Source organism: Thermobia domestica, chromosome 12, assembly GCF_964235325.1.
Source record: "Thermobia domestica chromosome 12, izTheDome1.hap1.1, whole genome shotgun sequence".
Taxonomy (NCBI): Eukaryota; Metazoa; Arthropoda; class Insecta; order Zygentoma; family Lepismatidae; genus Thermobia; species Thermobia domestica.
The window spans coordinates 204,652,911-204,668,841 of NC_137465.1; the positions used below are offsets into that span (position 1 = coordinate 204,652,911).

General features: G+C 35.9%; 1 protein-coding gene across 5 annotated transcripts in view; it reads right to left on the reverse strand.

Annotated features, from left to right (window-relative positions):
- The window catches only part of Vps51 (vacuolar protein sorting 51), a 99,270-nt gene that overhangs the window by 40,589 nt on the left and 42,750 nt on the right, over positions 1-15,931 (reverse strand). For all 5 annotated transcript variants that reach the window (XM_081734589.1, XM_081734590.1, XM_081734591.1 and 2 more), the window contains exons 3-6: positions 9,181-9,315; positions 4,929-5,030; positions 1,834-1,953; positions 18-158 (exon numbers count right to left, since the gene is read on the reverse strand). In XM_081734589.1, the coding sequence (XP_081590715.1) occupies positions 18-158; positions 1,834-1,953; positions 4,929-5,030; positions 9,181-9,315 (498 nt within the window). The remainder of the gene's footprint in view (positions 1-17; positions 159-1,833; positions 1,954-4,928; positions 5,031-9,180; positions 9,316-15,931) is intronic.

Sequence of the window (15,931 nt, forward strand, 5' to 3'; positions counted from 1 at the left end):
TGACTGATTCCACTTACCTCTTTACTTTTAAACTGGTCCCTCAATTTTTGTTTGAGTTCTTCCACTATTGCCTCACAATCCTCCTGTATTCCGTGGAATGACGGCATGTTGCTGTATTGCTCTAGCACTCTCTGAGCAAGAACATAATCCCTTACAGCCTACAAGACAGCAGAATACAGTTTCTTTAATAAGTAAACAGCTACATTAGCAAGTGAAAAGCTATTATTCGTACAAACGTTATTATGATAATTGTGGAAGGCAAAAGAAACAAGCGTAATAACTAAGCTCAAGAATCGAACTTGACATCCATCATCTGTGCATTGACAACTTCGCCAATAGCAACCTGAATGCATATAAAGCTATCCGCACATAAATGATGTTATAATGCAAATTATGGTGTGATTCAAACAAAATGAAGTTTTGTTGCAATCTCACCACAAACAACCGTAATAAACCACAATATGTGAGAGTTATGTTGAAAGCAATAACTTTAGCCATACGAGTTCACTGTACTATAGAACATAATATTAAATCACGTATAGACAGACTACCCACATAACGAGCACCGAGGAAAATAAGCGTATATCTACATACTTACTTTATGCTATACAGGTTAATACAAAAGATAAATAAAATACAAAATAAATAAGTAAATAAATAAAGTTCGCGAATAATTAAATAGTGTTTCTGATTCAGGTCCTTGGGTCTAGAACCCAGGCGTAAAAAGTACTCTCGAAACCCTCGTTTCATACAAATTTTTATTCATCTCGTCTGCACATGCACTCTCATTGGCTGAAGTATTATTGTGACGTATAAGCAAAGTCTATGAGAGTATGTTATCGCTCCAGTTCCCAAGGATGAGATTAAAACGTTATCAAAGAGTCTATTGTAACGTAATATGAAAGAAAATGCAAAAATGAAAATTAAATGCACTTCTATAAGTCCACTGCACAAAATAAAATGAATGTTTTAAAAATTGGTCCACAATAAAAATCACTATAATGTCAAAGAATTTAGAACGAAACTTGGAACGTGTCTTTCTTCAACATGTACAATTACCCTATTGTTCGAAGGTTGCAATCCATGATGATACTGTGATTTCATCCATGTTGCAAGTTTGCACATATACATGCTGTTAGACTGATGGCTTGGCAAAGGGTTGTGCCATAAAAAAAAAAAAAAAAAAAAAATGAGATATTAATGATATCACGGTTAACATTTGGAGGGCATAACCGCTATAGTTACAAATGCAGTATTTTATGCAAAAATAAATAAAATCAAATCAAATAAAAAAGAAGAAGAAAGACAAAAGATTATTCATGTGAAAAAGGACACACTAACCTGCTCTAGGTGCTCAAAGAACTAAACACTTATTAAGATGTTGATTTGTAATAAGGGCCCCACTAGAAATACATTGCATGTACACTGTCTTTTCTGACATAATCGACTCTTGATACCTTCAAAATTGAATTTTGTAGGTCACATATTCCTTGGCGCGGGTTACTTTAGAAGGGCACAGCCTTTTTAGCTATGAATACAGTGTTTTATAACAAGAATATTCATGTGAGTAACTCGCAAAAACCTATGCTAGGTGGTCACTACAAGTAAAATTTCATTACATTCTGGTTCTGGAGCAGGGAGAAGCTGCTGGGGTCCCTAACGATTTAATTTAAAACATACATATTTAACTGAAAAAGAAAAACTTTTCCTCGTCTCTACAACGCACAGCAACCCCGGTCAGTACAGATTCACCTATCAGTTGTTACTTCTCATCTCTACTGCCTTACAATATATGCATATTAAACATTAAGCAGGTGAATGTTGAAAATGTACCTGAGAATAGTTCTCTTCTTTTATCCGAGACTTAAGCTTCGACGGGAGTTTGAATAAGAACTGCAGCTTCCTCAGCAGCGAATGGACTCCAGACAGTTTACTAATTTGCTGCCGAGTTTCCTGCAACAAAAAAGAACGAAACATATGATGCATTTCTTTTATTTTACACACACACTATGAATGTGCATAAGGCAACTAAAGCACAAACCTCATCTAATTATATTCCAATGGAAGTTGATAATGATACGTAATAAACATTTAAAAGTTGACGAGATTAACTACCATTTATTTCTTGCGTTTACTTTTACTCTGAGACAAGAATGTATAAGTTCTTTACAAAAAAAATTGCTTTATTTTGCACTCAAAAGTGATTGAAATCTACAATAAATTTTCATATTTAGTAATTTCGGAATATTCGGACCCAAGAGGAACGGGAATGGCGGAAACTTCAAACGAGAAACTACGTAATTTATACGGTATACCAAACATTGTTAGGGTTATCAAATCTAGGAAGCTCAGGTGAACAGGTCATTTAGCCAGAATGGAAGAAAGCAGGAACGCTTTCAAAGTTCTAATTGGAATTCCAATCGGAAAACGACCATTAGGAAGACCTAGGCGCAGATGGAAGGACAATATTAAGATGGACCTCGCAGAAGTAGAAATACAAAGTAGAAACTGGATTCAATTGGATAAGGACAGAACTCAATGGAGAGTTTTTGTGAACGCGACAATGAACCTCCGGGTTCCATAGGCTTTACAGTTGGTTAGTTTATTTTTATTTGCCGCGATAAAACATTTAATAACAGCCTGTACAAATTTACTCTATAATACAGAAAGTAGTGATGCAAAGGACGTTATAGCGTACTTGCTAATGGATGCTGTAGGATATACATTTATAGATTAAAGACAAGTACCAGCGTCACGCGTACACAACGAGAAAGAGTTTGGTTTGAATTGTGTAAACTAATATTGAAACCAGAAACGGAATTAGATTTACACCATTTCAGGATTTGGTAGAGAGATTCGAGTGATATTCTTGGAATGCTTAACTGATTCTCTTGGAATGAAAATGAAATCTTTGAGTTTTACGTCCGGTCCGAGTATGGCTCCAATTAACACTATCACTTCCGGTCTGAGTATCACTTCCATTCACAAACTCGATTATCACCTTTCGACCCTCTACACCTTGGCCAAAATTGATTATTGTCTATTAAGTAGTTCTCAAGATTTTTACCTCCCAGACGGACACACGGACGGACATTGTAAATATACACATGAGTTTTGATAACCCAAACTCTTAATACTGACCTTGTATGCAGAAAGATTATTTTTTCTTTTATATAATTTCAGCAGGAAAGTACTAGCAAGAAGAGAGAAGTTACGAAGATTCCAGAGAGGGCCGAATTTGTATAAAAGAAGCAATAATATTTTTGAACATAAGGACAGTATTTACTTTTGACGTTATAGCGTGTTTACTTACCATGGTTGAGTGTTTACAAACAAAACTTGTAGTGAGTTCCGAAGCTCAGTGCTGCAACCTTGTAACTCATTTCATAATTGGCACATACTCTACAGGTAATTCAAATCTGAAAACCGGACGCACTTAATTTATATAGTACTGTCAGTATACTATTGCTAGTAATATCCTCGTCAATCACTTAGTGTAAACGTAATTTCTCTTAGCAAGTTATCGGACGTATAATAATAATAAACAAAATAAATAAATAAATAAACTTCACCATTGTAATAAACGAAAACACTTCCTTTGGTTATTCTTACGTATTTAGAGTGAACAGATATGTAGTCACGGAACTCATGTGCAATTATGTCGAATGCGACAACTAGGGGAGTAAATAATTGTTTCTTTTTTGAAGTATAGCGTCCCATTTCAGCATAAAGGCTATACGAAACATGGACCTACATTTAAGGTGGAATCCAACCGTAATGAGTTTAAACTTTAGTGCTCTCCCACCGGAAATAGAATCCAGGACCACGTGAACCAAATGCTTACGCTAGCCCCTAGACTAGCAGACAGACCTAAGGGAAGTGGAAGAGAAACTAAGTGAAATGAAATGAAATCTTTCAATTTAATGCCCGTTAGGCTAAGGGACACGATGATTACAGTAAATGAATTATAATAGAATTGGTAGAATGAGAAGTGGGAGGAAACCGGAATATTCCGAGGAAACTCATGAGCACGATGTTGTCAACCACAAACTAACTTGACCGGATCGATCCAAGGACCCCACGCACTTGAGGTAAGCGCTCTACCACTAAGCCACCGTGCCCCTGGAAGAGAAATAGTATGCAGGTCCGCTTGCTGCATTTGTTGACAAAACATCGTACAATTGAACGAAAGAGCTTTCTGGTAACAATGGGAAATTGCTAAATCTTTGAACGGGGACAACATTAGACTCATTAACAGTCCTGGTGCTTTTGACATAATAATAAAAACAAATTAATATATCTTAACGTACATGGACTTATTAGTTCGGTGTTTTGAATGATTAACGTCTTTGTCGAGGCCAATACCAGCTTCAAAGCTGTAAACTAAATTACTAAATTTTACATGTTTACTCTGTGAATTTTTTTCATCAAAAGTAATAAGCTTGATTCTACTTGAGACTGCAAAACCTACTGGAATTCATAATGCACTGCAAAACATATTAACAGAAGTAGTGATGAACATACGCTAACTCACGTACTAACTATAACGAACTGTATTTCTTCTTCAAACCATCATAATGATACCGAGTCATCAGTCACTGTATCTGCTCTTGAAAAGTATGCAAAATTGCTAGAGAATTCTAAAAGTACATTATGAAAAATTTATATATGGAGTTAATCATTTTTGGTTATATTAATATAATATAATCCCAATTTTTATTAAGTGAACCATTATCAAGATTCGGTTTAGCTTCTTATAGCTGATAAAAAAAAAAGTTGTTTTAGTTTGCAGTTCCGACATATTCAATTTTACATGGCTAAGTGCTACCAGACAAAAGACAACTACTGACTGTATAACTTTTACTTATGGTAGTTACTCATACAAGCTTTTTGAAGCAGTATAAAGAGGTGTTTACATATGTACTCACTTGTAACGTGCAAGATATTTGTCCTGAGAATGACGTTATAGACTCCATATTAGCAGCCAGTAAATCCATTTCATCCTCCATCTTCTTAAAATCGCTTTTCATCTACAAAAAATAAGTAAACTATTCATTGTAGCTTTGGAAAATTCAAGGTTGTTAATAAAACTCCAACTGACCAAAGCAATATATCGGGTTTTCTAAAAATGGCGCCCATGGACCACAGAGCACTATTCTACAGGCCAAAATAAAGCGAAAATGTTATATGATAGTATGCACACCGGGAACTTTTTCAGTCGCTATGGAGATCAGAATTTCACAATATGGCAACGTCGCAGATTAACTTGGAGCCATTAGCATTACTCTCAGAATACAACAAACAGTTGAATCGATTGCTACCCTAATAAGTGTTGCTAGTGTCAATCAATATCGACTTTAGCTGCCATCGGGAAAGAATTGATATAACACCTGGAAAAACGCATATTTGCAGCCTGTGCCGATATTTCACCAGAAACTGTTTTGAGGGTCATGGATAATTGGGTTAAACGACTTACCTTGTGCATAACTCGGGATGGGAACCACGTAGAGCACGTGCTCCGCCATACGTGACAGGTAAAATTAGCAATTTGAAATGCCTGTAACTTTTGAACAAATTAAGATATCAACAAACCGGTTTCACCATTGTGTTTGTCTTTAAATTCTAGTGTAAAATGATGTGCCGCATAACCATGTTCCCATTTAAAAATCTTGACGTGAATTCAAGATGGCGGCTTTCAAGATGGCCGCCACCTTGGTTACCATCACAATCCGACTTCCCCTCGACCTAGTATGTTACTGCATGGTTGTTGTTCACTATTTTCCACGAACACGGATTTTACAACGGGTGGTAAGAGACTTATGGCCCACCCTGTATTTGACAGATTGGTAGATCTAATCTATGGTTCGTTATTTGCGACGTTGCCACATAGTCCAATTTGTGTCTCCAGACGAGGACTCGTAAGGTATACAAATATATATATATCTATATATATATATATATATATTGCTTTATTTTGACTTGTAGAATAATGCTTTGTGGTCCGTGGGCGCCATTTTTAGGACACCCAATGTATACTCCATGAGATATATTTATGTGTTACAGTTTCGGCTATGTAACATAACCTACCTCACACTATTATGATAGGTGTACATGATTAATTAAATGTGATAATGGATGACAGCAGGTGGATAATAGTGTAAGTGAAACACCTAATTAAGAGTTTAGTTCTTAACCAATTAAAGGTTTTTATCAGGTTATGGGCAGATGTGCAAGAACAGAAAGTGACAATATCTAATTAAAATTTTACTTTTTAGAACCAAAGAAAGTGTGTGTGTGTGAGACTTGCATTCACATTGTATATAAGCTGTCAAAATTGGACATAAAAAATAAGTACTCTCATTAAAAATAAGTAGAAATACAAAACTTGTAAGTCATCGGTGGAAAAATGTGGAGCTAAAATTTTTTTCCCCAAATTGTGAAAGCCTTTTATAAGAATAAATTTAAAGAGCTTTGGTAATATTTAATCATTTCTGGCTATCTTTTACAGAGCAACATAAATACATATATTAAAGAAGGTACAAAAAATATTGAAACTTTAGATTACGAAATAATTTTTGTTGAAAACAAACAAACAAACAAACAAAAGATTCTGACTGTGCAAAGCCAGAAAGAAATATTACTCAAACGTTGAAACAAGATTCTGAGGCATAAAGTAATAGCAGCATGCGATACGGTATGTGCGGACAATTACCAAAGGAATAAAAGGAAAAATGTCAGATATGTAGCATAATAATTATTTTAATGTTTTTTAACTATCCATTACCTGCTGTCAACATCACATCAAAATGATGCCTAATTCACTGCATTCCTTCGTACGAATTCCACGGAATAATGAAGGAGGGCTGGTGGAAAAGTTTCTGCAAACTGTTACTAACAGTGGCATTAATGTTCCACTATTATAAAATCCGGAAGAATAGAAGTTTCTATGTTTAAATTATCTTTGACTTTTTGTTTAAGCCTTTACGTTTCTTTTTTTACAGTAGTCTGTAGTAGTAGTAGTTTTCTATGGGAAATGGAAATGTCTCGTGTACACTTTCGAGCAATGATTTTTTATGAGTTCAAATGTAGTTCAACATCGGAACAATGCATCCTACACTTCATTTGGTATTTAAGGGTGAACTACCATCCAATAGTTTTTTTTTTTTTTTTTTTTTTCAATTGTTTTTATGAAGTCCAGCGTGATCGCACATTTCCCAGTAAAGAATTTCCAGAAGACCGTTTATCCACATCTGTCGTTGCCAGTCATGTTGATGTGTGAGTAAAATGATTGAGAGATATGGGCATATGATATGTCGTAAGATTCAGTCATCCCTCAACATTGACAGTAATACATACGATTTGCATGCTTACCTGAACGTATAGAAACTTTTAAGCTCTTGAATCCCACTTGACCAAAGCTCAAAAAGAGGCTCGTGCCAATTGGTATCAAGAAATACTTACACACACACACACACACCCAAAAAAAAAAAAAATAAATAAATAAATAAATAAATAAATAAATAAAAATAAAAAAAAAATAAAAAAGGAAACCAAGGTAAATCTAATTTGGTGTATTACATCGTTACAGGGGGAGAAATTTGAGTCTAATTATACGAACCGAAACTAAACAGCAATACGCTGTTTGAGCCTATCAAAGTGAGACGAAACCCAACAAAAATTGTTCGTTCGAGGACTGCAGCCAAGTCAATGGTTGCTTGTTTCTTCAGTTATACCGAACATGTACTAGACATAGTTTTAGAAGATAAAAGGATTGTAAATACTTCATGGTATACACAATCATAGCATCATTCTTCACCAGGAGAACGCCAGTCCCTACTCAACACACCAAACTTGAGTTTTGTCCAGTAAAAACATCGAATTCATGACTTCTTTTTGTTTCTAAACGTTAAAAATAAGAAGCGCGCTGAGCGATTTGATTCGCCTGGGGCAACTGTGGACGCATATATATATATATATATATATATATATAGGGTGTTTCAGATAAAACGTCCAGTGCTTATAAATCCGAAACGGCTGAGAATAAAAAGATGAAACAAAAACTGAGATAGGAAAATGTCATAGGGCGCATCACATGGTGTTGTTGTGGTGACTCCTAGGGCCCTCCTTCAAGGGGGCCCAGGGGCCAACTTCTAATTTTCAAATAGGAACACGTATTGAATCATACCTCATTCAATAGTACTTGAAAAACGAAACAACTTTTGTAGGAAACAATTTTCGATTTGGGCCACCGTTTCTAAATGGTCGCAAAAAGTGGGTCCTATATCAGATAAAACGTCCAGTGCTTATAAATCCGAAATGGCTGAGAATAAAAAGATGAAACAAAAACTGAGATAGAAAAATGTCATAGGGCGCATGACATGGTGTTGTCGTGGTGACCCACAGGGCCCTCCTTCAAGGGGGCCCACGGGCCAACTTCAAATTTTCAAATGGGAACATGTATTGAATCATACCTCATTCAATAGTCCTTGAAATACGAAACAACTTTTGTAGGAAACAATTTTCGATTTGGGGCACCGTTTTCAAAATGGCTGCAAAAAGTCCTGTATCAGTTTGAAGTTGGCACCTAGGCCCCCTTCACTGAGTTTCCTGAGGGTCACCACAACAACACCACTTGATATGCTTTATCATCGTTTCTATCTCAGTTTTTGTTTCAGCTCTCTATTATCAGCCGTTTCTGATTTAGGCCTATAAGCACTGGACATTTTATCTGATACAGAACCCACTTTTTCCGGCCATTTTGAAAACGGTGGCCCAAATCGAAAATTGTTTCCTACAAAAGTTGTTTCGTTTTTCAAGTACTATTGAATGAGGTATGATTCAATACGTGTTCCTATTTGAAAATTAGAAGTTGGCCCCTGGGCCCCCTTGAAGGAGGGCCCTGGGAGTCACCACAACAACACCGTGTGATGCGCCCTATGACATTTTCCTATCTCAGTTTTTGTTTCATCTTTTTATTCTCAGCCGTTTCGGATTTATAAGCACTGGACGTTTTATCTGAAACACCCTGTATATATAAAAGCAGTGGAATTCTGGAAATGTATATATATATATTTCGATTGCACAAACTTTTCCAGCAGTCAGCCCTCTTATTACCTAAAATGATTAAATGTATTTCAAAGACTGAATATCATGATGAACTCTTTACGCCGAAGTTCCTACCTTTCTAATGGTATCTGTAGCCGAGATGAACTTATTGTAGTTTTCATAGACCAACGTCTGCATGTCAGAATGCAGGATCTGCGTTTCTTTGGTTATCTCCTTCTCCTTATCCATTATCTGGGTTAGCGTACACTCCTACAATGCATATCAACAATATTAATAGCGGAACTGTTACATGAAACAAAGCTTATATACAAACAGGTTATAATTATCACACTTTTCATTATAAGTACCTACAGGGACACTTTAATTCTGAAGACAGAATTGAATAATGAAGAGTTGGAATATTGCATCTGTTACAATATTCTCGTACATATTTAAGCGATAGCAGTATATTGATCATCATCATTATTATAGTTATTCTGCCACTATTGGCAGGTCACTTACTGCAACTGAGAAGATCCCATGCTCCAAGGACTTCCGCTAACCTCTTCGTCTTCACGTACCATTTTTTTTGTTGTGATATCGTCCATTAATTGAAGTCTCCTTTTCCCCCTCCCTCTTTCCTGCCACCATACTCTTTAGCATGTCCCTTATGATACAGTTCTTTCTTAGCCAATGTCTCAACCAGTTTCTCTTCCTATTCTTAATAATATCTAAAATTGTTCTTTTACTCCCACCATTTCTAAAAGCCTCTCATTCATTTTCCGCTACACCCACCTCATTCTCTTTATTCTTCTCCACATTCACATTTCCAAAGCTTCCAGTCATTTTTCATCATTTTTGCGTAATGTCCATGTTTCTGGACTCATGCAATACAATACTCTACACGAAGCATTTTATGAGTCTTTTTCTCAACTCTTCATTCAAAATTCTACGAAATAGTATTTTCTTCCTCCCGAAAGGCTTCTTTCGCTATTCCTATCCTTGCTTTTATTTCATGTTCATATTTCATATCATCACTAATAATACTATTCAGGAATCGAAAACTAGTCATCTGTCCTATTTTCTCTCTTTCTACTTCCATATTTGACACCGACCCCTTCGTTCCTTTGCCATGGCTTCATCACCATGGCTTTTGTCTTTCTAACATTTATTCTCAGAATTTTGAAACTTAGTTTAAAATTATAGAAAACATTAATAAAAACATAAAATAACAGACAAACTAAGATTAGGAATTAGATTTCTGGGTTTTCGGCATCTATGACCATGTTGGCTCGTCATGTATAGGGATGAAGTCCCCCGGCAATCACACTACCCGGGGAATTGGGGAGGAAGAAAAGAAGAAGCCTAGGAGCATTGTTAGGTATCATCCCGGCATTTGTCTAGTGTGAATGAGAAAACCGACACTCGGGATGACTGGCCTGTAAAGGCTTTTACACTTTTTCGATAGTGTGTCTTCACCGGGAATCGAACTTGGGACCTCTTGCACCGAAGGCGAGAGCGTCAGCAACTATGCTACGCGGGTCCACTGCACAGACAAATGGAAAAGGCTAAAAAAATATACTAGATAAACTCTAACTGAAGATGTCAACTATTACATTGGAACCGCTTTGGTACTAGTTACAAATACCAGAACTAATGTAGAAATGACGGGAAATTCCGCACATTTGGAGGGAAAAGTAAAGATTCAATCTCAGCATTCAAATCAAAAATTTCATGTGATCAAAGCTTGCAGGCTAACACATATTTTATTCAGCAAAATTAAGAAAACATTCAGAAATTAGGTGAGAAGACAGGACAATGTACGGTTAAATTGAAGTTGTTTATAGTAAATACGAAACTAGCGAAGAACGAGGACTCGCATTAGATGGGAAAATCAGGTCAAAGTACAACAATATCACCAACAACTGAACGAGGAAATAGGTCAGTTGAGAGAGCAGGTGACAAGCAAGTACTGGAGTATATTCAAGATGGCTTTCTACTGTATTCTATATTTCACACTTAATTTATTTGATTTACATTTAGTTTTGTAAATACTTTATATTTAGATGATTTTAATTTATTACAAGGAAAGCATGCTGATTTATGCTGTATGAGAGGTTGCTATTCTGTTGTCACGTATGTGTATCCAGATAATCAAAACAAAACTTTTGAGTTACTGATACCATGGATCAAATTTAGTTCGATATTGTTGCCGAAAAAGGGTAAAATGAACTGAATAATTAGAATAATAGATGAGGAAAATGAATATAAACAGGTCGAATTGAGAACATCTAACGATGAGATAATAAACTAAAAACAAGAAGTACAGGTCCTCAAAGATAAATATTTTGATTTCGAAAATGGACCACTGCTCCATGTGCCTAGAATTATTACAAGTACAGGCATTAAGAATTTCTGCGATGAAGATTCAAGTGACTCTGATGACTGTGTACATATAAGTAACCGATGAAGAAACTAAAGTTAAAGAACATTATGTAAGTTGAATCAAAATGGACGCGTAAAATTTGACAGTAAAAATCGTAGAACACTTAGACTGAAGGACATAATACATTCCACAGATTTACAAAGCTTACCTAAATTTTCAGGCTCAGCTAATGACACGTCTATTACTTTTTATTTATGGAAGTTGAAAGATACTGCATGAATGGTAAAAATTTTTGAAAAAACGTTATTTACAGAGATATCACATTTATTGGATAGGACAGCATTAGAGTGGTTAGTTCAACGACGACTTCCAGAAGACCTTTTGCAAAATTTAAATTTAACCTCTTTAGATTTACCTAGTGAATCCCAGAAACTTTTCTTACCTAGCTGAAAATTTTATTCAATTAAACATAATTCAGTATTAGAAAAAAATGAAGAAAAGGAGACCACAAATTCTCAATTTTAAGTGAATCAGATTCAAACGAATGTCCTTGTTTCTACTCGTTTACCATAATTTGTACTGAAGATCCTGTTTCTAATTACTATTTTAATTCGTCTTTTTGGTGACCGGATTTTATTAAATTAATTGTACTTAACTTAAAAGGTGGACTATTATTACATAGAAATTTATTTAAAAAGAACACTTCCACTTTCCTTTTCAAGAAGTGAACCGGATGAAAATTATTATGAAACTACTCTTATTTGGTTTTTCGAATTTTAATTGAGATCCATGAATATTTAATATGCTATATCCATTTCTTGTAAATTAATTATATATATAAACTTTCTGCGTACAAAACGACTACGTATATAGTCCCATATTTGAACTAGTTTTATAGCATGAAATATTAAGCTTTTAAACAAAATTCTGTGTCCATGGAATTCTTTTAGATCAAACATATAACAAGCGATATGTAACTCAATTTTGGTTTAAAAAAAAAAAAAAAAAAAGTGGCTTTTGATACTAGACGCCTCAACTGTTCTTTTTCAGACACTCACCCCGTAAGGTTCAAACGTGGGTAAAACCCCCAAACATGTGTTTACCGTTCTGAGATATCAAAGATATTTTCATTAATTGTTACTTTGTATTTGTTCCCCCCATAACTCTGTAGTCTCAGGGTTTCTAACCTAGCCCGATAAAAGGTTTTTTTAAGGCATTACAGAACACAACGGAATGAAATGATTGGCAACATGAAGAGATAATTCGACTGAATACTCATCATGATGATAATAGTAGTAACAGTATTTTATTTAATCTTTAGCAATAATCTCTTCATTCTAAATTTTAAATTTTATAGATGGCCCATTACAAGTATTTCGGTCTAAATGTACTATTTTAGAATTGATCACGTTTGATCACGTAACTAATAATATTAAATATCAGTCTTACCAATGTTAAGAGATTAATCAATTTCATTTCAGCAATTTTAAGAAATTTATGACACCAGCTTCAAAGAAAAGACTTAATACAATTTATTTATTGTAGAAGGAAATCTACCGGATATGACGATATCAAACCCGATTAAGACTTGTCAAGGCGACATGTATATGTCTGTGTTTTCTTATCGGCAGTATTTCAATTTTAAAGATAATCGTTAATATTACAGACGCACGCAGACTTTTCAAGTATAAAAGGAGTGGTCAAAAACAACGGTGAATGTACTTGCACAGTGCCATCTATCGATGTTGTATCTATTTTAACTAGTAAGCCCTGTAGCCTAAACCTTTGGTACAGTCAATGTCAAGTTTGAACGAGTTGTGACATGTTAGTTGACTTCCAGAGGCAGAAGAGTGAGGACGTATTAGGAGTGTCTGTCGCGCGCCAACATTAAGTTTTGTTCTGAGCTGCAAAAAAATGCCAAAGAAGCATAGGATAATGGTTATTCGACTATGATGTATTGAGAATTCAGAAGTCAATAATATCCCTAAGAATACTATGCATTGTGGATTTTTTTTTATCTATTTGGTCTAGGAATTAATTCGTGCGGTTGGTACGCACACATTGAAGCTGTAGTACAAACACAAAATACATAAATACCTTAAGAAAAATATTGTCCATCGCTAGCCACCACTTTCGCCCATCTGTCAGGCAATGTACGGATTCCGTGGCGAAAGAAGTCCTCATCCTTGGAAGCGATCCAGTCAGAGACCCATGTTTCGATATCTTCTGAAGAAGTAAACCGCTGTCCAATCAAATCGTTTTTCATGCAATCGAACAAGTTGTAGTCCGAAGGAGCAACGTCTGGTGAATACGGCGGGTGGGGTAAAACTTCCCATCCGACATTTTCTAAATAGGTTTTGACCGGTTTTGCGACATGTGGGCGAGCGTTATCATGTTGAACAATAAGTTTATCATGTCTGTTCTCCCATTCTGGTCGTGTTCTGGCCAGAGCTTGCTTCAAACGCATTAATTGTCATCGATAACGTTCTCCATTCATAGTTTCACCCGGTTGCAGGAGCTCATAGTACACCACACCTTTCATATACCACCATATGCACAGCATAACCTTTGCACAGTGAATATCTCGTTTTGGTTGTGATGGACCTGGTTCACCTGGTTTCACCCAGGCCTTTTTTCGTTTAGGGTTCTCGTAATGGATCCATTTCTCATCACCCGTAATAATTCGATGCAGAAACCCCTTTCTGCTCCGTCGTTGAAGCAGCAATTCGCAAATGGTTTTTCGTCTTTCAACGTCTCTGTCTTTCAATTCATGTGGAACCCAATGTGACATCTTTTAAATCATTCACATGGCTTTCAAGCGTTTGGAGACTGTTGTTTGATCAACGCCTAATGCTGCTGCAAGTTGTTCCTGCGTTTGACACGAATCCTGCTCGAGCAATGCTGTCAATTCTTCGTCTTGAAATTTTTTTTGGCTGTCCAGCTCGCTCTTGGTCTGCCAAGCCGAAATCACCACTTCTAAACCGTGCAAACCACTTCTGACACGTTCGCTCAGCTAGAGCATGGTCACCATACACTTCCACCAAAATACGATGACTTTCAGTCGCACTTTTCTGCATGTTAAAGTAATGCAGCAGGACAACCCGCAAAAACACTTTATCAGGCACAAATTGCGCCATGTTCACTTAACTACAAACTGGTGTTGTTGACGCTTTAATCCACTGCCCTATACTACGAACGATACGCGATGACAGGGGTTTGCAACACATGTGTGGATACACGGAACTGTGGGACGCTCCGCTCGTTGCGCCATCTCTTGTCCACCCGCACGAATTAATTCCTAGACCAAATACATCATTATCTTCGCCAGGAGATAATCAATTCCTTGGAGTTGCTCCCTGCAGTGGAAATGTGAAATTCTATACGTGAATCGCGATAAAGAATGCATTTCACAAAAAGTCGATAAATATACTTTTTATTATTATTTTGGTGTGTAATCTATAAGTTTTATGGACTTTTTTTTTTTTTTTAACTGGAACTACCAATACATCGTTGTTCAGGTAATTATCTTTTCTTTGTATGATTGGAGGTGTTCAGCAGTCATATGTTGCATACGTAAATTTTTGGCAAAATTTAGTCACAATTATAGGTCGTCCTCCAGAGACTGAAGACTAATTCGAAATTTATCGGTTAGAACATCACCATGTACGAGCATCATTTAAGCCCTTATGACTGAAGTCTCAAATAATTTAAGCTGTTTTAGTTGCACTACATCATACTTACGAAAATATTACCAGAATATTGTAATGCATGCTTTTCAACTTTCGACAACTTACTTGCCCGTAATGTAACACACAAACATGACGACTCCATCATAAAAATGAGAGATAACACTCGTACCAATAGGTGAAAGTTATTTCCGATAATTAAGTTCCATTAGCTAAAGAACTAAACTAAATGTACAAAGGTCGCTACGCAATACAATATCGACAAATCGTTACAAGATAGATTAAATTGTATGTAGGATTTCGGCTTATTATTAATAAAGGATCACAAATCATGGGTTGAATATAATCGAAAATGATAAAATTTCAATAAGTGTACACTAATTTTGTAATTTACTAAGTTGAATATTACTTTCCAGTGAACCATGTTTAATATCTATGATACCAGACAGATGACAACATATATCTTTTTTGGAGTCACATTGAACGAAGTTAGTTTAGATTATACAGAGCGTTCCAAGTCTCTATACACCTGAATCGTGGCAAGTCAAAGTCGCATTCAAAGTCACATGAAATAAAATTTTATGCGAAGGTTTGCAACACTGCTATATTATCGCCTTGCGTTAAGTTCCTTTCTTAAATTCCAGTCGGCAAAGTGACGTTGAAGTGATTGTTGCATCTAGTTAGCGGTCTCTGAAACAATGGTGTTAAATTTAGAACAACGAACATTCCTGGTTGAACATGTGTTCCGTGAACAAGGTGAGTACAAACAGACAGTCAAAGATAAGTTTGCAGCTAGGTTTCCGGATACACCTGT